At 43.1% G+C, this 24,989-nt stretch overlaps 1 protein-coding gene across 2 annotated transcripts in view; it reads left to right on the top strand.

Annotated features, from left to right (window-relative positions):
• Nucleotides 1-24,989, top strand: part of EGFLAM (EGF like, fibronectin type III and laminin G domains) — a 470,630-nt gene that overhangs the window by 273,721 nt on the left and 171,920 nt on the right. The window contains exon 1 of one of the 2 annotated variants that reach the window (XM_007095458.2): nucleotides 18,639-18,920. The exons of the other annotated variant lie outside the window; for it this stretch is intronic. Within the exon in view, the coding sequence (XP_007095520.2) occupies nucleotides 18,824-18,920 (97 nt within the window). The 5' untranslated portion in view covers nucleotides 18,639-18,823. Of the gene's footprint in view, nucleotides 1-18,638; nucleotides 18,921-24,989 lie in introns of those variants that run through there. 2 annotated transcript variants of the gene reach the window in all.

The raw sequence follows: 24,989 nt of genomic DNA, 5'->3' as shown, positions 1-24,989 counted from the left end.
AGGTTTTAGGATGATTTTGAACTCCAATATTATCCATCCATTTGTGTGGTCTTAAGTCAACACCTCTGGGTCTCCATTTCGTTATCTGTGAATTTGGGGGTGGAATACAATGACTTCTACAGATCCTTCCAGCCTTAAAAAATCTCTTATAGACCACCGACTTCTATTTAGAAAGTGTTTCAGACCTCAAGTTAACGTGTAAGTGCAGCCAGATTCCTTTGTAAGTTTATCTGGTTAAGCTCCTATAGTTTCAATAATGGAATAAGGGCAGTCATTGGAAAAAGTCTTTATGAGTTAAGGAGTTGTGTTTTCCCACCAAACCAGGAAGCTGGACCAGACCTGGGGATAAAGTCATGTTATAAAAAAGATATAAAGTTAACTCGAGCCTTCGGTTGTATGTGGACTGAGGGTGAACTTCCTGATCTAAAATGAAAAATTGTATTACCTAAGGCTATTCAGATAAAAATAAATTTTAAAAAGCCACTTCCCTCAATTCTTCTTGCTGAAAATGAAAAGTTAAAGGTTTCACAATTTCTTCACCGTGTAATCCTATCTCAGTGCTGCCAGTGTCTTAATAGTGTATTGATTGGCTCATATGCCCGCTATCTTTAAAGAAGCATTATCACTCTGTTGGGCCAAACGTGAAAAACTACTTTTAAAGACCTTTTTAAGAGTTTTTTGATTTTTCAAAAGCTTCTTGGGGGCTTATTGAGCCTCTCTGGCAGCTGGAATGAACTCTACAATGCTCTTTCTCTATTTCTGACACAGTGAATTCATCTGGAGCGGGCAAGTTATCAATGACTCACAGGAGGGAGGAGATAAGGAGGCCCTTGAGATAAATTCGTGTGGTAATTAGTTACATGGACCCCTGTATTCTTAGGCTCTTTCTAAGTGCTACCGTTGCATTGGAAACTCGTGATAATTATCAATAGCCATCTTAAATATGTGATGTCGACTCCACCATTAAGGGGTAGAAAGTGAGGAGAGGAGAAGATGAATTGGAAAAATTAAAACTGTTAGTGCGGAAAATAGCATTAAACTGTTTTTCAATTATCAGAATGCCTGGCAAGCTGAAGTAAGACAAAAATCTTCATTTATAACCTCTTCTGTAGTTATTCAATGTCTGTATTTCTTTTCTTCGTTTATTAAAAAAAAAAGCATCAGAATAGTTTTTATTGAACGCTTAGGAAAATATTTGATGATAATACACCAAGATGTTATCACTTTGGTTGATGGTATTGTGGGAGGGTCTTCTTTCTTCCTTGGGAATCTCAGTGTTTTACCACTTTGCTGCATTAAGTATGTATATTTTTTGGAACTGGCTTCACTCCTCACTGTGTTTTGGGGAAAATTGCTTAACCACCCTGAGCCTCATTCTGTACCTCAAAATGAAGATAATAATAGTACTATAGGGTTGTGGTAAATATTAAGTTAAAGCACATGAAATAGCTGATATTTGACTATCTTTTGGTCTATGGAAATTGCAATTTGAAATGGTTCCACATGATATTAAACGTTTAGCTTTGTACCGGGCAAATACTGAGCACTCAGGAAATATTAGCTATGAAAGAATGTTAAGGAAATACAGAGAGAACAAATTAAAAATAGAAGAGAAGTAATATGCAATTTTTAAAAAGTCAGGCTAATTGAGATATAATTTACATATAGTATACTGTTCTAGAAAAGTTGACAAACACACACTTGGGTAACCACAGTCAATACATAAAGCAGTTTTATCATCCCCACAAAATATATCATACCCCTTGTAGACAATTCCTCCACCCACCACAGCCCCTAGCAACCACTAATCTTTTTAATGTCCCTATAGTTTTGCCTTTAATATGGATTTTTCCCCTTACTTTAATTACCCACGTGTGTTGATTTGCCCCCTTCTTATGTGGATGGGCACCTGCCCCTTTAGGGGCAGAAAGGAAGCCCCCTCCCTCTGGCTGGCCACCAATGGAACTTATTTGAGGGAAGTTCCCTTTCAATTTGCTCTGATGGGTGAAGGGTGTGGGGCGGCAGGCACAAGTATTTGCTGGGGCTTTCTACAACTTGTTTGTTTACAACTCCGTGGGAAAGGAGGCAGGAACCTGCTCAGATGGCCCATTTTGATGACTTCCCAAAATCCAACATAGGTTTTAGACTGATTTTTCTGTTGATTAAAACATATACACCTCCTGGTCAGAGGTCTCATGACCTAAGGATCAATTTAAATCCCAAATCCCCAAGTAGAGTTTAACGTAGAGCCCTCCTTGGTTCAGCTCTCCTTTGAGAACAATGCCCAACCCATGCATGTAGGCGAAGACCTCCACTTGTGAACATTGGTGCACTTTTAGTAGGATCTAGCTTATGTTCCATGCTCTTTGAGGTATTTTTTTTTCTTGCCATCTTAGAAGATCTTCATCATGGTATCACTTTGCATGAATGTAATCTGCGACAACATCCAATGGACCGATCTTTAGAATCTTGAGATTAGATTTCCACCCTCCCATAACAAGTCTGCAAGGCTCCGTCATGATTTACAGGATGGTATCTGGACTCCTTTGTCTGGCAAACAAACCTTTTGTGAATGGACTCCATCCAGATTTGAGCAGTACAGCAAATAGATTTGATTTATGGAGGCATATAGAACCCAATACCCCACCAAATAGAGAACCTGGAACATTTGCAAACATATGTATGTCACTTATTAGCCATAGAACAAATTTCAAAAATCTCTGAGTATTGGCATTAGGGACAGAGGCTGTTTCACATAGGGGAAAATACATGGGCTTGGGAGCCCACCTGCCTTTGTTTGGATCCTGACTGCTTCTTTTATTAGCTCGGTGACCTTGGGCCAGTTACTTAACCTCTCTGTACCTCAGTTTTCTCATCTGTGGAACTCAAAGGCTTGTGGCAAGGAGAACAGTAGTTCCTCACTTGGGTCACACTCTCCCTAGTTTCTGTGCCTTTCCCTTGCTCTTTCTAGAAACTATGGAGTATGCCTTCTCCATACTTGGCCATTTGGAAAGACCCATTATCCTTGGAGTTTCAGAATAAAATCCATGGCTTCCTCGGGCAGGCCCCAGGCTCCCTCTGCCTTTTTGAACACACAAAGAGTCCTCTGGCAGCTTCACTGTATGGCAGTTGCTTGGATCTCTGTCTTCCCACTGATCTTTACACTTCCTGAAGTAGGAATAGCAACTGAAACTATGAAAATTTACTAAGCTCTCAGTATTTGCTGAATGCTTATTCTAGGCCAGGCATCATTCTACACATTTGCATATATTAGTTCATTTATCTCCGTAACAACTCTATGAGCTGGGTATTATTATTCTCCCCATTTTACAGATGAGGAAACTGAGGCATGAAGATGTTATGTAGTTTGCCTAACTTCACCCAACTAGGGTGTAGTGAAGATGGAATTCTAAGAGTCCACATTTTTCATCACTGTGCTGTATCAAGATTAGGATTGACTGAGTAGAGAAAGGCTATAGTCCAATGCTTTTCAACCTAACTGTGTACACGAATCACTTGGAGACCTTGCAAAAATGCAGGTTCCAATTCAATAGGTCTGAGGAGGCACCAAGATTTTGGTCTGTGAACCACATTTTGAAAACAAGGCCAACGCTGTCGGTCCATGGACCACATTTTGAGAACAAGGACCTAGACTAACGGTTCAAAGCTTTTTTTTTTAGCTCAGGACCCTTTTATACTATTAAATATTATTGAGGACACCAAAGAGTTTTTGTTTACATGGGTTGTCTCTGTCAATATTTACTGTCGTAAAAACTAAAACTAAGAAATTTTAAAAATATTTTTAAAAATAATTAAACCCATTATATATGTTCATGTAAATCATATATATATATATATATTTACTTATTTATTTTAAATGCTTATTATTTATTTTGAAAGAGAGAGCACAGTGTGGAAGGGCAGAAAGAGAGGGAAAGAGAGAATCCCAAAGCACTGTCAATGCAGAGCCTGATGCAGGGCTCGAACTCACGAACTGTGAGATCATGACCTGAGCCGAGATCAAGGGTCAGACACTCAACTGACTGAGCCACCCAGGCGCCCTAACTAATATATTTTAATAAAAAATAATTTAATAAAAATTTTTAATTATTTTATTTTAATAAAAAATAAAAAACTAATATATTTTAATAAAAAATATTTTAATAAAAAATAATATATTTTTAAAAATAAAAACATTAGTGAGAATGACATCATTTCCCATTTCTGCACATCTCTTTAATGTCAGGTTTAGTAGAAAAGAGCTGAGTTCTCCACCGGCTTCTGTATTCAGTCTGCTGTGACATGACATGACACACAGCCTCTGGAAATCTCCAGCAGATATTCATGACTCATGTGAGTCAAAAAGGCAAAATGACATCTTACTATCGTTATCAGGATAGTTTTAACTGACAGACTCCCTGAAAAGGTCTTAGAGACCCCATCCACGGACCCCCCCCCCCCGATACCATTTTAAAAAAACACTGCACTAGATCACTCTTGGGAATCCTGGAGGACTTTGAAAGTTGTCATGTTCATTGTGTGGATAGGCTTTTGGTGTTTTGTAAAATCGCTGACTTCAGAAGTTCTGTGAAAATACTCTTTCTAGCTCTAGATTTTGTTTCTTTTCCAGTTGCAATTTACATCCTTGTCTTTGTCCTATGATGGGTCATGGTCATGGTCTCAGCACAGTTAAAAAATTTCTTCAGAAAACCAAAACCCCAAAAGGTAGTACTCCTTTTAGACAGAATATTTGATAAAGAATAACATCAAAATTAAAAACATATTTTATTGAATCCCTGCAAGATTTTTAAATTGCTACAGAATAGATCATCCTGGGGTGCCTGGGTGGCTCAGTTGGTTGAGTGTCAAATTCTTGATTTTGGCTCAGGTTGTGATCCCAGGGTTGTAGGATCGAGTTCTGCATCAGGCCCTGTGCTGAGTGTGGAGCTTGCTTGAGATTCTCTCTGTCTCTTCCTCTGCCCCTCATCCCTGCTCATTCACTCTCTCCTTCTCTAAAATAAAATTTTAAAAGATTAAAAAAAAACAAGATCATCCCACCTGCTGTTGTATCAATTCAGTTAAAACTAGTATGATTACCCTTTATGTGCATTTACTTCATTTATCTTTAGTTCTTTTGTCCAAATATGTCTTCACATTTTTTAAATATTTTTAATGTTTATTTATTTTTGAGAGATGGAGCATGAGCAGGGGAGGGGCAGAGAGAGAGGGAGACACAGAATCCGAAGCAGGCTCCAGGCTCTGAGCTGTCAGCACAGAGCCTAACACAGGGCTCAAACTCACGGACCACGAAATCATGACCTGAGCTGATGTCGGGCGCTTAACAGACTGAGCCACCAAGGCGCCTCAGTCTTGTTCCTACCTTTTTGTACCTTACTCTGATGCCTGGATTTCCAAGCTTATTCCAGGTCTACTCAGGAGAGCATGTGAGTAGGCTCCTTGAGTCCCTCTGACCTCTGAAATGCTTCCTTAGCACATCTGCTTCTTGACTGGGTCTATAGCAACCTGACTCCTCTACCTGTACAAGGAGGGAATTTTGCTCCATGGCAAATTTTTTCATCATCATTTCAGGGCTAGGAAAATACAGTGTCCTGTGGTTCAAGCCTTCAGGTTCCCTCTCTGGAAAAATCTCTCTGCTGGTCCTGTTGGTCTCAATTCAGAGAATCAGAGAATCTTAGGATCAGAAGGGATCTTCAAGATCATCTAGATCCTTGCCAGTCAAATATGGCCTCTGGATCAGCAGCATGGGCATCATCTGGGAGCTTGATAGAAATGCAGACTCTCAGGAGCCACCCAGACCTACTGAATCATAATCCTCACTTTGACAAGACCCCAAGAGATGAGTGTGCATATTAGAGTTGGAGAAGTGCTGCTCCAGACCAGCCTCCCATCTGCTAGAGCAGTCCTATCTGCACCGTCCTCCTCCTGACTGCTTCTCCAGTGCTCATCAGCCTTCACCTTCCAGCTTCAGTGTTAACACCTCTCACTCTAGATCAAGAGTTCCCAACCTGACCGCACTCCGAAATCACTCGGGGAGCTTCTAAAAACCCGTGCTGATGCCTCAGCCCTGACTAAATGAGAATCTCTAGGGATGGAGCCCAGGCATCACAATTTTATGATATTTCTCCTTGAGATTCTAATGTGCATCTAAGTTATGAGCCACTGGTCGAGAGCCACCCGTTTGCATTTTAGGCTATTTACTTCATTCCTTGCTTGGATATTCTGTGGAAATGCAAATAGCCCCTCAGAAAGGCAAAACTGTTATCTCTCATTTGCACTTTGCTTGGGAATAGGGCTCTTTTTAATAGCAGCCTAAATCACTTCTTGCAAACTCTTCCACAGCATACGCTAGTAGGCTTGACAAGTAGCAGTGCTCGGTGATGGAGGAGCTAGGGACTGGGAATGAGACAAAAGTGTGTGACAGGCAGATAGGCTGCCGAGGGGTATACTTCACGCCTCCTGGGAACCAGTTCTCAGCTGAATTACCATGGGCAGGAAGGGGCTGGGCCAGGCCAAGAACCGGCAGCTCTCCTTTGACCAGCCCACTTCAAACTTGCCCACATTTTGTTGCTTTTGCACCCATAGTCCTCAGGGTGAGGGAGGAGAAGGGAGTCAAAACCTCTACAGCTGCCAGGCTGGTGAGCTCCATCAGCTGTGCACGGGGTCGCCAGTATAGTCGTGGCCTGACGGTGCTAAGAGAAATTTTGCGAACGTCATAATCTTGCTGGCCTAAAAGCAGCTGGCTGTTTTCCTCCCAAGGTAGTCCTCTTGAGTAATATGCCCTTTTGTTTGTGACATGACTGTTCGAGAAACTGAAATCTGCTTTTATTTATTTTTGTAAGATTGAAGAGAAAACGATTTTGTTGACGTTTAATTAGCTTTCAAATGATCTAGGTTTCTTTTTGAAGTTTATTTATTTTGAGAGAGAGAGAGCGTATAAGCAGGGGAGGGGCAGAGAGAAAGGGAGAGAGAGAATCCCAAGCAGGCTCCATGCTGTCAGCACAGAGCCTGAAGCAGAGTTTGATCCTACAGACTGTGAGATCATGACCTGGGCCAAAAGCAAGAGTTGGACACTTAACCAACTGAGTCATCCAGGTACCCCTAAATTATCTAGTTTTATTTAGATACTGTTGCATTAAAGTAATTATTATTTGGGGAATATATAAATCATGTTAACAGTAATTCTGAGCAGGTTAAATATAGGATCAAGTAAAAAATCTGGGGAGAAGGGAGGAAATATTACTTTAAAAGGAAAATCAACTACCCACAGTCATATTAATTTATGATTAATAAAAATATAACACACAAACAATAAATTTGGAAGCTCTAGCATTTTAGATTCTGAGTATCATTCACATAGTAAAATACAATCTAGAAAATTAATAGTTTACAAACTCTCTTTTATGCTTACTTGTTTTGCAAAATAAAGTAGTCTAATGAGTTTGGATGTTTGAGAATAAAATACCATCACACCTTCTCCCTCTCATTTTCAGCTTGCCTCACCTTCCAATCTGATAAACATGTTAGAGCATGGTTTAATCATGGATTTGACACATTTGACAGCTTTAGATGCTTTAGGGATTGATAAAGTTGATTCTCAGTTCTTTAACATCCCAATAGGTAATCATAGAGATAGTTTGCTATTAAAGTTTACTCTTTAGACTAAGCAAGTATTGTAGGAAAAGAGGATATGTTTTGGTGCCTTGACAAGGTAAGCTGAGTCTTAGAGTGTGTCTTTCTTTCCTTCTTTTTTTCTTTCTTTCTCGCTTTCTTTCTTTCTGAGAGAGAGAGAGAGGATGCAAGTGGGATAGAGGGACAGAGGGAAAGAGAGAGAATCTTAAGGTGGCCCCACGCTCAGTGCGGAGCCCGACATGAAACTGAGTCCCACAACCCTGGGATCATGACCTGAGCCCAAATCAAGAGTTGGACACTCAACCGATGGAGACATCCAGGAGCCCCTAGAGTATTTCTGTTTTCTATTATGGAACATGTGGTTTGGCTTCCTAAGAAAATGTGGGAGAGGAAGATGGAGAACATTTTAAGAATGATTTTTTCCCCTAAGTCTAATTGTTTCCTTCCAATAATGAAATATTTGTATTTTTAAAATTTTTAACGAAATAGCAATTTAGATTATATATATTCCACTTTTTTCATTGGCTTACATTTTCACTTCAGTAATGTTTTATCTTTATATTTGAATACATATAAATTAAATTAAAGCTCGTACTTTGGCTTAAGTGTCTATTTTACTCTCATTCAAAACATTTGGAAAAATCTCCCTGTAGTAACTACTACCTAAAAGTTTTCCTAAAATTCATGAAAAAAATCCCAATTATCCCCCAAATGAATCTTTTGCATGAATTTAGATTTCTTATAGAAGGACACATTTGTAAAGAGTCATCAGTTTGAACTGGCAATTTTGTTTATCTATTTGACTTATTAAAATGCTAAATAGTTAAAATCTGAAATTGTGCTATCAAACTTCTGAGCTACAGTTCTGTGGACGGTTTGGAATATGGTGAGAATGTTCTTCCTATCTCTGTATCCTCCACTTCTGTTCCTTTCTCCACTCTCCATTTGTTTTCTTGACTTCGGGGTTTTTTTCTTTGTCCTCCTTTTCCTCCATATAGTTCTCTACTGTTTGTGAAAGCCCAGGCATACACCTGCATGGTGAGGATATAGGGGGGCACACATAAATATGCACATGTACTTGCTTACGCATTCAAAATAAAGTCATTATATCGCTATACACTGCTTTTCACCCCATTGAAAGTGGAGTGCTTGACCTGTGTGTTTTTGCTTTTTTCCAATTAAACCCACAATTATAATAGAGCTTGGGAACAAAGAGCAATTAAAGCCATCCCTCTCTGTTACCCTACATGCAAGTCAACATCTCCACTTTGGTCTATTCCTTTGGCTCAGACAGCAGAGCCATGGTAGCATTTCCCACGATAAGTTGCTGGGGTCTAGACACGACTGAGGAGGATGTGCCTGGGGCTACCATGCTCAAACACGGATGCAAGATTGTCCGAGCTGGGAAGGATCTTGAATTCCATCCAAGTTCAGCCCAGGAAACTAATGTTAGGAAAGCAATGTGACTCACCCAGGGACATATAATGAGTAATAAATAACGAAGGAAATAGGGAACATGAAAGGCACGCATACTGGATCAATTAAGAGGCACTAAAGCTGAAGGAAACTGAATAAGCTCGATGGTCCCAGGAGCATCCAGAACCAACTGGCATCCTACCAGTTGTAGGTTTCTCCTACACTTATTTTATTTGTGTGGCTTCATTCATGTTGATGGCTCAGCTATTATTACTTCTTGGGAGAATCCCTATCTAGGATGTCATAATCTTTTGGGGCATGTCTTTCATTGTCCCAAAACACAAACCTTGATTTTCCATTATTTCCAGTTCATGTTGAACGTGTCTGGATCAAAGCTTCATCTTCGGCCTTGAGTCTCCTTTGTCATGCTGGCAATAATCTACTAGCGCTTCTGGAATTTAACTCTGGAGAGCACTTAGCTTGTCTCTGTGATAGATGCGAGTGATAAAATGAAATAAAGCCCACATTCAGAGTTCCAAGTGCATGGTATGCAGTGTGCTGGGTCATCCCATCTGATGGGCACAGCCTTCGCGGTGGGTGTTACATCCCATTACACAGGGGAGGAAACCCAGGCTAACTTCTCCCTCATCCTGCACTGTTGGTCTTTCTTCATATTGTCAATTAACTTAAAAACATGAATCTCAGCCATCCCCTCCTACTTTTTGAATCAGCCTTTGAAGCTGTCCCATTCCTCCTTCCTCCCACAGCACTGCCATCCTGGCAAGCCACACAACTTATTCTCTTGCTTAAACCTTTTTCTGTTAGCCCCCTCCTCCCCTGGGGCTGGGTACAAACCAAGTGTCACCCTCACCCAGCTATTTTTCACTTCCTTAACCCCTTGTGCTTGGGGACACCGCTCAGATCATACCTTTAAATCTTCTAGTCCCCTCCTCCTCACTTCGTCTCTTAAGAAACGCACAAATAAAAGTATAATAAAACTCAGATGAAGAGATTGGCCTTTTTCTTTTTTCCACAGGTTTTCTCTTGGCATCAGAACATCTGCATTTATTTGCACTGTCACTAACTAACCCAGAAACGGAGCCAGCATTCCTCTGCTTCCTACGCCCACCTCCCAGCCCTGGTCTTCCCTGCCCCTCCTTACTCACACCTCCCCATTTCCTCTGTCTGGATGGACTGGATGTGGGCTGCTTGGAAACTTTGAGTCTGCTTCCTACAGCCTTCCCAGAGGCAAGGAATTGCCTTTGTCCTGCCTTCTCTGTGTGTGTGTGAATGTGTATTAAATGTTTTGTTTTGTGTTCTTTTTTTCTCTTTTCTTTTTTTGGCAAAAGACTATTGCTTTCCAATTTCAAGGTTTTTCTGAGAACAAACCTTTTACAAGACTCCTTGTTTTTAAGTAGTGACATCTGTCTATCTTGAAAAAAGTAAAGAGGCTCTTCCATGGAAGATGATACTGTGAGCCCTAGGACAAGGTGAGACGTCATCTTATCCAGCACTCTTGGTTGATAGAGGAGAAAAGTAAGGTCTAAAGAGGTCGATTGAATCACCAAAGTCCCATTGACAGTTAGTGACAGGGCCAGAGCAAGAGTGCAGGCCTCCTGACCTCCAGTCCGATGAGATTTTCCGGACATCGTGTCGTTCCCAAACAAGCCCTGCATTTTGAAATGGGATGCAGGTTCTCGAGACAGATGTCTTTTAGTGTGGTGAGCAGTTACCTGCCGCCACTGTGGAGCGCTCCTGTGTTTTGTCGTGTTGTGTGTGGAGCCCCAATCTTCAACGTGCTACAGGGTCTCCCTGCATTTCAGGAAGACAGTAGCTCTTTGGTTTTTTCCTTGCACGTGAGATCTGGCAGCACCAGACGGAATCACATGAGGTATGATTGCCCTTCATGACCTCCTCCCCTTTGGGAATGCCTGTCTCAAACTCTTCATTCTCTCCCTCTCTCAAGTTGAGTGAGACCTGTGTTTCTTCTCTCGGTTTCTCAGTCCCCATGATTCCTACTGTTACAGCACCCAGACTGACCTGTCTTCTTTCAAAATGCATTCATACTGGGGCGCCTGGGTGGCTCAGTCAGTTAAGCATCCGATTTCAGCTCAGGTCATGATCTCACAGTCAGTGGGTTCGAGCCCCGCATTGGGCTCTGTGCTGACAGCTCAGAGCCTGGAGCCTGCTTCAGATTCTGTGTCTCCCTCTCCTTCTGCCCCTCCTGTGCTCATGCTCTCTCTCTGTCTCAAAAATAAATAAAAAAAACATTTAAAATAAATAAATAAATAAAATAAAATGCATTCATACATTTTTTTCCTAGCCCAGATTAAAATAGCCTTATAATTTAAAAACACAACCAATAAAAAAATAACATTGCTCATTTGCCCCACATTCATCTCAGATCCCCTAATCCCCTTCCCACACTCTGTGAACACCTGCACTCTGTTCAACATCTTGCTTTGTCCACTTTGTCCATTTTGGTACATGAAGCTCTAAATCTGTTACTTCTTAGATAGCTGATTACTGCTCCATTATAATCCATAATGTGTTTTACCTGCTCTCCCCTAGTGATGGATTTGTTTGTTACTTACAGAGTTGTGCTATTGCAAACAAGCCATATCCCACATTCTGAACCTCGCCCACCACAAATTTCCCCTTCTCAAGTCACTTTCAAATTCATACACTTTACCTTCTATAGACCCTGGAGCTGATACTGTAGGTGACAGCTAAATTAGCTAATAAATTAGTCCTTACCTCTTTGTTAACAGGCAGAGTATTAATGAATGAGTCCTTTCTCCTTTTCAGGAAGAATATGGCCATGTTAAGAGAACCACCTGGATAAAACTTCTTAAAATATCTCTCTTCCATCTTTCTGTAATGCTCTGTGGGATATAATGGATATGGGCCGTAAACAAGTATAGTTTGAACTCATGGAAACATTTAAAATGATAGAAATTTCAAGGAAACTGAGAAACCTGTAGGTGAGATATTTTGGAGCAAGTGGGCTTTGTTTATGCTCCAAAAGACATAATGCAAGGTAGCTATCCACTTGGATATACCTGGTGAGAAGTGTAGTCACAGTGTTAGCCTTGAATATCAACTTGGTTGATGCTTACAGAGAAAAAGATACCCTTCCAAAGCCACACTCTAGAAGCCACATCTCCCCATGAAGATGTACCTATCCCCATCTAAATCAAGAGGGAGCATCCAGTCAAACAGACTTGAGGACTATCCTACATCATACACAAAAATCAACTGCAGATCTAAATGTGGAAGGTAAGAAATAACATTTTCAGAAGAAAACTTGAACTAATATCTTCATGATCTTGAGGTAAATAAAGATTTCTTAAATAGGACATTAAAAATGCTAGATATTAATAAAAACACTGATGGATTGTACATTAAAACTAGGACTTTCGTTTATTGAAAGTCATCATTAAGAGAGTTAAAAGACAAGACAGAATGGGGAAAATATTTTCAACATAAACATCCACCACCAACAAAAAAGTCCTATGACTTGCATCCAGACTATATACAGAACTTCTACAAATCAATAAGAAATAGGTTGACAATCCAATAGAAAAATGGGCAAAATACACGAACAGGCACTTCACAAACTAGGATTCTAATAGCTAATACACAAGTGAAACAGTACTTGACTTAATAGTTTGCAAGAAAACACAAATTAAAACTGCAATGTGACATTACTACACAGTCACCAAAATGACTAAAAAGAAAAAGACAAACAATACCAAGTGTTGGTGAGATTGTAGAATGAATGGAAGTCTCACGTACTGCCAGTAAAAGTGTAAATTGGTATAGCCACTTTGGAAAACTACTTGACAATATCTTCCAAACCTAAACATATGCTTACCACATAACCCAGTAATTATACTTACAGGTATACACAACAGAAATGCATACTGAAGTTTACCAAAGACATGAATGAGAATAATTACAGAAACATTTTTTAGTGTAATTCCAAACTAGAAAACAACCTAAATGTTCATCAGCAGTAGCATGTAAACAAATTGTAATGTGTATATGTAATGGAATACCATACACCAATGAAAAGAAATAACCACACAACTTGGATGAAAATCTCAAACATAACATTGAGTAAAAGGGGCTGGACATAAATGACTATGTCACTGGAAATTACTGGATTCCATTTGTATAAAGTTCAAAAACAGGCAAAACTAATGTTAGAAATTAGAAAATGCTTTCCTATTTCGTTATGGGGTAGCTTATAATTAGTAGGAGAAATATAAAGGCTTTTAGGGTCTGGAATTGTTATATTTCATTATCTGGGGGCTTATCCCATGGGTTTATTCACTTTATAATGACTCACTGAATTATACATGTAGTTGGGACTTATGCATTTTTATACTTCATTGAAAAGTTTACCTTAGAATAAAGGCTGGAGAATCAGGTTGCCTAAGTTAATTATAATTCCCCAGTCATTTTTATTTTGTTTATTTATTTATTTATTTATTTATTTATTTATTTTTTAACGTTTATTCATTTTTGAGACAGAGAGAGACAGAGCATGAACGGGGGAGGGCCAGAGAGAGGGAGACACAGAATCTGAAACAGGCTCCAGGCTCTGAGCTGTCAGCACAGAGCCCGACGCGGGGCTTGAACTCACGGACCGCGAGATCATGACCTGAGCCGAAGTCGGCTGCTCAACTGACTGAGCCACCCAGACGCCCCTCCCCAGTCATTTTTAATTTATGCTTTCAGAAATGTATGCAGAAGGAAGGACAGATTTGGGAATACCAGGTAATTTACCCTTGTAACTCCAGTCCTGTCCCTGGTGAACCCTACTAAGTATATTAGCATGATTTAAACATTCATGAGGTCGGGGCACCTGGGTGACTCAGTCCATTAAGCGACCGATTCTTGATTTCAGCTCAGGTCATGATCTCACGGTTCGTGGGTTCAAGCCCCGCTGGGCTTTTATGCTGACAACACAGAGCCTGCTTGGGATCCTCTCTCTCTGCCCCTCCCCATTCTCTCACTCTCTCTCAAAATAAATAAATAAATTTAAAAAGAAAAAAACTCATGGGGTGCCTGGGTGGCTAAATCGGTTAAGCATCTGACTCCTGATTATGGCTCAGGTCATGATCTCATGACATTCAAGCCTTGTGTTGGGTTCTGGGGCTCTGCGCTGACAGTAAGGAGCCTACTTGGGATTCTCCCTCTCCCTGTCTCTGTTCCTCCCCTGCTCATGCTGTCTCTGTCTCTCTCAAAATAAATAAATAAACTTAAGAAAAAGGAAATACATTCATGAGGTCGAAGGCTATCTTTTACAGTATATTGCTACATAGGTTATCGTTTGTAATACAGGGTTTTCCTCCCTTGTCACACCAACAGCATGTTGTTGGCACTCTTATCTAGTGTCATTTTTGTTCTGCTTGGTGGAGAAGTTGACTATGCAACTCTCTTCTCTCAACTGTCTTTTCGAGTGCAGAAGGCATTGTTGTATTTTCCTTCCTATAGTCTTCCTCTTCTCCGTACAGAGCCTTGCATGTAGTGGGATCAAATCTCGATTAATGCTTATTTCATATTGGGGATGAGGGATGCTTACATTTTTCACTGATTTATTTTCATTTGTGTATTTTATTTGTGTAACTTTAATTTTCGTTTGTGTATTTAAATGGGAGGTCTGAACTCTTCTCATCCTTCCTGAAGAACATACACATCTGGAGAGGAAGTGTGAGGAAGGATTACTGGACGTGCTGGCAGTTTTCTTGGTCTCGATCTGGGTGGTAGTTATATAAGTGTACTCACTTGGCTATGATTCATTGGTATGCTTTACTTTTCTTTATATGTTGAGTGATGATTAAAACATGTAACATATATGTAAGTAATATACAGTTCTAGTTTGATAAGATACTGTGTTGATGAGAGTTTGTGGAAATAGGCTTACATATCACTTGTGGGGGTGTAAATTTGTATGCTCTCCTAGGGAGGCAATTTTGCCAAATCGTCAAAATGAAAAGGCATTTACCCTTCTGCTGAGCAATGGCTAGTCTAGAAGTGTGCCCTACAGTCTATTATAACATGTGCAAACTGTTATTCAAGGTCATTCACTGCAGTATTGTCCATAATAGCGCCATAGGAAACAATAAGGAGAGCACAAATAAATTGTACGTCACACAACAGAATATTCAGCAGTCAGTAAGAGGGAGACAGATCTCTATCTGCTGATTTGGGTGGATTTTCAGGTTAAAAAGCATGTACGAATTGCTCCTGTTTGTGTCAAGTATATGTGCGTGCTTGTATGTTCATAGAGTATGTCTGGAAGGATGCACGAGAAACTGATAACAGTGGTTGCTTCTGGGAGAGGCTGGGTGAAAGGAAACTTATTTTTCACCATACACTCTGCATATTTCAAATTTTATGTGTACATAGAACCTCTTCAAAAAAAATGAATTAGACCTAACGTTAATTATTGGCTGCTTTTCCTGAATCCTGTGTTAGGGCTTCCTCAACATTCTGTCATTGGTAAGTTTGTCTTTGTTTCATCTGAACACCCTCTGAATCCATTCCGTGGAGCAAAGGTCAGACTCTTCTCCCACGATATTGAGCAAAGCAGGCAGGTCACTCTTCTGCTGTTGACCTTATTAATTGAGTTTAAACCTCTGGTGAATTTGAACAGATTTTTAAAAATGAAACATTCAAAGCCTTTTTGCCCTCTCTAGTTCCTCTCCTCCCAGAAGGCAGGAAGGAAGTGAAAGACAAGTGTCTATTTATCTTTTGTCAGATTTATAAATGCCACAAACTGGTTGTCCAACTGGAAGGAGAGGGAACCTTGGAGGATGTGATTTGACTCTCAAAGGAAGGAAATAACTTCTCTCTAAGGTGTTCCCTAGATTTGTAACAAGCTGATCCCAAGAAGGTCTAATCCAAAGGCCTGAGGACCCAGAGCATTTGGGGGCACTCGAAAGTAAAATATAATAATATAATTGAAGGTGATCTCACAAGGAAGAAACAAGTGGGGACTCTGAAGACCCCAAGCCAGCTTCCCAATCACCTGTAGCCATCTGCAAGAGACGGAAGGGAGCCCATGCCAGGGATGAGGAGGTGATATGGGCACCTCCATCATCCCATGGAGGTCGAAGGTATGCAAGAAGGGTGAAACTCGGGCTTGCAAAATTTACAACGGACAGTTTGTTTATGTCTTTTAAAAGGCACATTCAGAGCAAAAAATGTCTTGGACTAGATGGTGCTGTTCATCAGATGATGAAGAGGAAGCAAAACCTGGGAGATAGCAATGACTTCATCCAGCCCCTTCATTTTACCAAGGTACACTGTGGGCAGAGCCTGAGATTACACACCAAGAGCTTGTGATTCTTGGTCTGCTTTTCTGTCTGCTCCCCCTCGGTCTCCTTAAACTCCTGGACTCTGGGACTAGACCAGAGTCAGCTGAAGCTCTGTTTCTTGGGAGCTGCATGATTTTGAGAAAGTTACTTAACTTTTTCATGCCTTAGTTTCCTTATCTGTCAAAGGGGTAATACTAATAATACTTACCTGTTGTGGTTGTTATTGGGATTATAAAGCACTTCAGAGAGGGTGTGTTACCCGGTAGGTATTATATACACGTTAGCCATATAGTGGTTAGTATTACTTCCAATTTTTAGATCAGGGAGAATTATTTTTAAGTGGGAAAGAGTGGAACCAACCTGGAAGCTCTCTTCCTGGTAACACTTGCTTTGTTCCTGGTATCACCCTAGCTCTGATATAAAAAATCACTTTCTCATAAAGAGAACTATCCAACAACTTTAGGGGCGGTGGTGAGGTAGGGTCTCTCTGTCACAGGTGGAGTTTAAACCCAGGGGAATGACCTGCCAAAGACGCTGAGAGCAGAGTTCTTCAGGGAATGGGGGCAGAGCCTGGATAACCTCTGGGACGCCCCCCCCCCCCCAATCCCAAGGGTCTATGATTCTGCTACTTTTGAGCCTAGCAGTCCTGGGGGCAGTCACATTGCCTGGCTTTCAAACACGGCATTGTTATCACCTTGGAAGTGAAGAACACAGTCTGTTTGACTTTTCTACTCTAGCTCTGCATAAAAGGACAAGCTCAGGTGTCACAGCTAAGACTTCCAAATACTCAAGTCAGAGTGGACTTGAATTTATTACGGGCAGTCGGGCGCGGGAGAAGGCCAAGGGAACATATTCTCAAGCTTGGCAAACAAACAAGATTGGGCTCATTATAAACCCTCTAGCCATGGGATATTCATTCCTAAAAAGAGGAGGAGAAACCTTCGGGGGCGGGGAGAGCTAGCAGCTCTCAGCTATCAGCTGACAGATATCAGCTATCAATGCCCTTCCCTCTGGCTCTCCGAAACCTAGGTTAACAATGAAGGGCCAGGACACCCAGGAGCCTCCGCAGGACCGCAGGGTGGTGAAGGTGCAAGGTCCTCCCAGCCAGCAGCCACTGTGTCCCTCTGCGGGGCACTTCCTAAGGCCTTTGATCTTTCCCCAGGGACTGGCGAAGACTGTTTTCTTGGTTTATTTATTGTATCTGCTTTCTCTTCTCGTTGGCTTGAAGATCAGCACGCCAGTGTGTGTAACTTGACTTGAGTCCCGGGGTCCCCCCTCTCGCAGTGCCACCAGGAAACCCGGGAAAAGGCGTATTTTACTGAGTCTTAGGGCAGCAAATCCAGAGAAGGGAGCCGACCCGGGAACCTAGATCCCATGGAGTCAGTGGCCGGGACCTCGCGCCCGCCCCTAACCCCAGCCCAGAGGGAGGCTGCGGTGTCCCGCTCGGGTCTTCTCCGTCCGCCAGGGGGCTTGAGCTAGGATCCCTCACCCCGACGCCAGGCTTAACCTGGACTTTCATCTCTTCCCCTGGAGGGTCTCAAGTTGCTTTCCTCTGCCCAGGGAGGGGACCCCAATCCCCTGCGCTGGGCCCTAATCTCCACCCCGCGTTTCCAATGGAGTGGCGTGGCCTCCACTCTCCATCTGCGCGCCTTAAATCCCATTTATCTTCTTAGCGCCCGAGACTCGGTCGGCCCCGCCCCCTCTTCTCTTATCCTCCCCCACTTGCAAATCGCAGACAGTCCTCCTTCCCCCAAGTGCGCTGGACCGACTCGAGCAACCTTTGGAGGTGTTGGCGAAAGTCCCCAAGCTGGGTGGAAGTGACCTAGAGGGGAGCAACAGGAGTAGGGTACAGCCCGGGGAGGCGCCGCATGATTTCGGGGTCTGAACCACAGCAGAGGGTCCTGGGCTCACAGTCACCCAACTCCTGCCCTGCGAGACTCTAGTGGTTGAAGTCGGCCCCTCCTAGCGCCCCAATCTAGGTCACCAGCAGGGAAGGGCCGAGCCAGGGGGATCGCTAGAGGGCGAGGGGCGGGCTGCCTGTCCCCGAGGTGGGCCAAGAGTAAATGGTCTCAGGGCCTGCCCCTCTCACTTCCACTCGATTGTAATTCCATCCCCCGGCGGGTCGAGCCTCCCTCCCTCCCCCGGCCAGCAGGTCCCTCCCCGTCGGCTTCCTTCGCCGCCCCCGCCCCCCTCCCCGGAAAAGCCCTGCGGCTCGCAGCCGACTTCACTCCCGCACGCCGACCTCCCGGCTGCTGTCCTGCCTCCTTGGACTCCTCGGTCGTTCCTGGTCCAACCTCCCTCAGCCCTGCACCACCTCACCCGGGGCAGGGGATCCACGGGGGCCGCCTCCCCTCCAGGTCCCCCAGGAGACGCCCTTTCTCTGTGCGTCCGGGACTTGGTGAAACTTTGCAGGCGCCCGCGGTGAAATGGATTTAATCCGAGGCGTCTTGCTCCGGCTCTTGCTCCTGGCTGCCAGCGTCGGACCCAGCGCAGTGTCGCTCAGAACGGCTCTCCGAAAATCAGGTAACGCGCTCAGTGCGCTCGGGGGACACCACGCCCGGAGCGCCCGGGTCTCGGTCCCCGCCAGGACGCAAAGCGGGCGACGCACCGCCCCTCTCTCCCCTGGCCGGCGGCGGTTTAACTGGGTCCATCTCTGCCCAAAGCTGAGAAAAGGTGCGAACCTCGCCCTCTCCCCGGCTCAGGCGGTTCCAGGGATGTTTGTTTGTTAAAGGAATGATCTGTTTTCCAGACACAGTATAGATGGAGGGCTCTGTATTTGACCACGGAGAGCTGAGAGTAGGGACAGCGATCATGCTGTCTCAATTACAGAGGACTGCAACTGTGCAGAAGTCAAACAGCTCCTCCAGTGTCTCTAAACATCTTTATTGAATTCATATTGCCCAGGGCCCGGCCATTTCCTGTTAAGCGTCTGAAGATTTGCCTGGAGTTCCCTATATGCCCATCTCTGGTCCTTACCCTGCAGTGTGTAGGGATGTCGCCTCTGCTTTTAAGGATGCTTCCCTCTCTGGGGCCATTTTCTCAGAAAGGGGTGCCCAATGTTTTGAACTCCTTTGTTAGCTGGCCAATTTAAACACAGATGTATGGTGTACGATATTACAAAGAATTGTAGAGAACTGGAAACAGTAACTTGCATTTCCTCTGGTTATGCGGGTAAAAAGTTCTTCATCTATTTCTGTCTACTTTGACTTGGTATGTGTTGTGAGATTATTCAAAATACAACGTCCTAAACAATAAAGTTCTAAACATTATCTCCCAAATAACGATTTTTATTCTTCTTTGCTAAGACTTATTTAGAATTCTGGAAAATCTGTGTTTTCCTGGTTTTGAGTTTTTGTTTTTTTTTTTAATTTACTTTGTAAACAAAGTTGTCTTATGGGATTAATTACATCTTAGGAACAATGGAAAACAATGTAAGTTTACTTGAATGCCGTCTGCAAAACTCTGCAGAAAGTGCAGTTTGTCTTTACAAATAACGTTTCTATAAGAAAGAGACCAACCAGGGGAAATTTATCAGAGGGCAAAGAAAATAATCTTGGCGGTTCCCATATGGCTTCTTAAATATTTTCACTGCTCAAGGGTCTTTCCATTTGCAAACATGACTTGTTGCCTTTCAGCTCCAAGAGACGTACTCACTCTTCAAGCTGTATCTACTATTACCTGTGCTTTGTTACCTGCCTTGAAATTTAGAGTCATTATCCTAATCTTCAACGCACTGAAATTACGAGCTATTCTATAGCCTCTGTTCAATTCATTTTGGAGATAATAGCAGCAGTCCAAGGCAATACTATATTGTTTTACTTCTTACATGCACATGTACACACATCTTCAAGGATTTCAATGAAGGGGCTTCTAACTTTCCTTCTAAAGTGACCACCATCTAAAGTGATCATGATCAATTGTATTCTGTGGGTTTATTCACATAAAACCATCTAGTCACAATTTTTGAATAACGCATAGTTACACCTATAGTTCTTAAGCTTAAGCACTGTGTGTAATATTCTTTTAAGGATAGATTTCAACCCATTTAAGCAGAATTTTTTAAAAAGCATTTCATAACTGTCTTCTGTATAAAACTGCTCCTATGGTTTACCATATTTCCTTTCTTATGTTTTGTAGTTTGTCTCCTAAAAATATTTTCTACCTAGTTCATCTAGGATCTCATTCTGATACTCATGCCATGAATGTGCCGTTGTGGCCTCTTTGGTTTTATCTGAAGCATGGATAGGGTTTTGATAGTGGAAACTCTATCTTTTAAATATTTTTGGCATATTAAATACATCAAATTTGAGGTAGAGGGGGTGTTTGGACTAGGTTCAGCCCAGAAGAGCTTTTCATTACTTTATAATTTTATCCAGACACTGGCTTTCAGGTTGGACAGCTGCTCAGATTAAAATGACAGCTACTTCATAAACTTCAGGGTAAAATTTTCTCCTGGGCTCATTTACATCCCTTGGAAAGACTAGTTTTTGATCCGGAAAATTGGTCCAGATTAAAAACTGAATGTGCCCTGCTTGGCTCTGATGTGAACAGCAACCAGCTAATTTGTAATCTTCCCCAGACACCAGCAAGTCCTGCCAGGATCCATATAGGAGTTCTTCGTACCTTGTTTCCTCAATAGAAATCGGTTTGTGAGCAGTACTTGGAAGGTAGTGTGACTGCCATGTAGGTGTACTGGAACAGTCCTGGTTTTTTGTTTTTGTTTTTATTATTACTTTTTTTATTTTAGAGAGCGAGAGGGCGAGAGAGAGAGAGAGAGAGAGAGAGAGTGTGCAAGCTAGAACAAGGGCAGAAGGAGAGAGAGGAGAGAATCCTAAGCAGACTCCACGCTGAGTGGCGTGGATCCCGCAACTCTGGGATGATGACCTGAGCCAAAGTCAAGAGTCAGACACTCAACTGACTGAGCCACCCAGGTGCCCCCAGTCCTGTTTTCTTTAGATGACCCTGTATGTTTCCTAACGCCCCTAAATCTACTTTTGACAAGTACAGCTTTGGTGGAGAAGTCTTGTATTCAAAATCAACCAGAAAATTCCCCGTCCCCACCTACCTCTAGTGGGAAAAAAAAACAAGTAAACAAGTAGCAGGTTTAATTATGAGTTTAATTTGAGTCAGACGTAGGCAGCCTTTCCCTCGACCCCAAGATAGCTCATCTGCTGTCATCGAGCATTAATAAAGAATCCTCTGCATTTGCCGAGACTAACAAGAAATGACAGCTTTTAAGTTAAGTCAAATTAAATAATAATAACTAACTCTAATGAAGTGCTTGCTACACTGTTCTAAGAACTTGGCACATACTGATATTTAATCAACCCAATAGCTCTGTGAGATAGGTACTATTATTACCTCTGTTTGACTGAAAATGAAGTTGTGGCTTAGAGAAATTAAATATCTCTTCCAAGGTCACACAACTAGTGAGTTATGGAACAGGATTCAGGCTGTGATATTCAGGACCAGGAATGGGAGTCCTTAGCAGTCCTGTTAGCAGGGGTACGCAGCCTGCCTTGGAGGGCATCTTCCTCCTGGCTGAACCAGGGAGCTCCCATGGACAGAGCTGGATGGAGGGTGTTATCCCTGCTGCTGCGCATGGGGAGCCTGTTAAATGCTGTTAAACGTTTGTACATGGGATCATGCCCAGGCCTTTAAAGATAACAGTGCGAGTGATATACTGAGAGGGAGTCCTGGAAGCCACTGTCTACTGAGCTCATCTACAAGAATCGGGGGATGTAATCTTACAGGCTGCTGAACCACTTCCTTTCTCTTGTTGAACTCCTGGGTGCTAAGTCTCAGGAGGGCCAGAGGATCCATCCAAGTACCTGGAGGTAGAAAAAAGAGGCTTCTGAAGATGGGTAGGGTATAGGACATTGTCATCTTCTGGGTCTTCATGGTGTGGAAACATAATATACCCTTCATTCATTTTCAGATAATGAATTAGAATCATAGACCTGGAAGGAAATGGAAAGCCCTCATTTTACGACTGGGCTGAGGGCGATTAAGGGGCTTGTCCAACTTTACATCAGAAGCTGACCCGGAACTAGTACCCAGGCCCTCTTGAGTGGGTACTTCTCCCTTATCCGGAGTCTCACCAGGAAGTACGGGAAAGACGGTTGTGTTTCTGATGTGGAGCAGGAAGATGGGAAAAGGAAATCCAGACACATGTGCTAGAGCCAGCGCTCATCAAGCCACACACACGTTTCCATAGGCAGATTGGTAACTCATGGTGTTAATTAAGTCTCTGGCACAGAGACAGGGGCTGGAGGACTGCGTAAAGGCCCTGCCTTTCCTCCTGTCTTTCCAGGGTCAGTGAGATCAGGTCAGGTCAGAGTTGAGAATTCAAGGTCATCCCTAGGAGAGCTGGGGCTCCAGAACTATTGTTAGGGAGATGCGGGTCTCTGATCTTTTCCTTTCTGCTTCTCAGCATTTCCTTGCCTGTAAAATCGGACTACAAGGAAGATCCAAAGAAACTCAGAGAGCAAAAAACAAAAGTCTGGAAGAGCGGAGTTAGCTCATGGGCAGTGATCTTGCTCGTTGATGGTGGTGAATACACGTGCCTCTAGGTGGTTTCTGCTGCTGCTAGTGTGAGGTTCAATGGCTAGGGGTCAAGGATCTTCCAGCTCTACTTCCCCCCATGCCAATCTGAACAACCTGCTAGTGGCAAGAGACTGGTTATGACCTCATGGCTCCCATGCAAGCGCCCTTCTCAAAGCGTGTCTTTGGGGGCTCATGTTTTCTATGTGTCTCTCCTTGTCCCTTTTCAACCCGAAGTACCTCATTACAATGCTATCCAGATTGTCTGGCTTCTTGGGGAAAACCGGAGCTCATAAAGGCCACGTATATATCCCCCCATAAATGCTCTGTGTGTGTGTGTGTGTGTGTGTGTGTCCCCAGGACCTAACTACTAGCATCCATGCAGTCCAGGCAATGTAGCAGAAATATTTCCCCTGCTATTTCATTTTATTACCCCTCCTACCCTCTTATTTGTTTCTACATCATATCTAATTCCTCTAAGAAGCCCCTGCATGTCTTTCTCTCTCTCCTTTGAGTCTCTGTGAGGTAAAGGGACAGAGAGGTCAAGGTCAGGGGTAAATGTCACATAACATGTGGCAGTACTTGTTTCTCAGAATTCGTTCTCATGGAAGAGTGACTTGGCCAGAAAGGAACTGAGTGGTGTTTTTTGTTTTTGCTTTTTGTTTCTTACCCTGAGCTCAGGGCTTTCATAACCTCAGAATCCTTTTGGGAGTAGTTGTCCATCTGTCTAGCTCAAAAGGGGTCCAGTGACGCAGAACTAGATTCTGGGAAGACGGGGACTCGGGCGTCTGAGGCCATAGTGGGACCTCAGCTTCCACTGGGCTGTCCTGTGGATGTCCTGAGTCTTCCTGCCACACCCACTTGGTGAGCAGGACTAGTTTTTCTCAATCGACTAAATGAATGATGTGATGTCGTGATCACAACAGAAAATCTTTTGAGCTGGTCAGGACCCCTGCCACTGATTTTGGTCATAAGGTGTCAAACTGCGGATATGGGAAGTATACCTGCTATTTCAGGGATAGAAACAGGGAAAAGGATAAGAGGTACCTCAGAGCCTAAATGGCACTTGGTAGTGGACACCCCCAAACCCATCTTTGATTCCACTCCTGTTTTGAAGAAAGACCCCAGAGTGTGGCTTCAGCTTCTTGAAATGAGCTGGAAGACATTTGCGTCCTAGTCACTACTTGCCCCCCAGTCTCATGGGATCGGGGGTGGGGACGGGCCAGCAAGGGACACAAGGGAAAGTCAAGTCAAACCGCTGTCAGCAGAGGATGCACTTTTCAGAGCTGGCTCGGAGCAGATCTGACCTCTGCAGATCTCAGGCCAGTGATTCCTGACCTTCCATGTGGGTTAAGAATTCTTGGAGTGCCTCATAGGCATCTGCCTTCTTAACGAACCTCAGATGACTTGAGGTGATTTGCAGGTCCCATTTGAGATGTGACAAAGGAGAGGTTAGGCTCCTCTCAGCCTCCTTCTCCTCTGCGCCTGCTCCCCAAATACTCTGCAGGACACTGACAGCCTCTCCTTCCTTTGTTCATCCACAGCACATGTGATTGGCAGCAACAACTCATTGCTCTGGGTCTGTATTGTAACCTTAGACCCCACAGGTCTTCTGAAGGTTAGATTTGGGGCTTGTGGTCTTCAGAAGATAGCTGAGCAACATCTCTACTAGGCAAATCCCCACCCCCCACCAGCCCGTTCATTGAGAGGTGGCTGCACAGAGGGAAAGCCTGTAGTGGCATGAACAAGAAGCCACATGGAACTGTGTGTAGCTAGCCCCTCAGCCCCCATTTTCCTCAGACCCACTGTACCCTCCCAACCCCCACCCTGCACCTGTTCTTTCAGCCTCCAAAGCTGCCTCCTCCTTGGGTGAGAGCACAGACTTTAATATTTGGCAAATTTGGGTTCAAGTTCTGACACTGTTTTTTGTTAGTTACTTGATGATGTAAGGCAAGTTATATTAGCTTGGTAAACCTCAGTTTCTTTGTCTGTAAAAATAAGATGAGGAAGGAACCTGACATTAAGGTTGCTAGAAGGATGCAATCCTTC

This window comes from Panthera tigris, chromosome A1 (genome assembly GCF_018350195.1).
Source record: "Panthera tigris isolate Pti1 chromosome A1, P.tigris_Pti1_mat1.1, whole genome shotgun sequence".
In the NCBI taxonomy this organism is placed as follows: domain Eukaryota; kingdom Metazoa; phylum Chordata; class Mammalia; order Carnivora; family Felidae; genus Panthera; species Panthera tigris.
The sequence above is the reverse complement of the archived record's forward strand: the minus strand, read 5'-3'. Positions and strand labels throughout refer to the sequence as shown.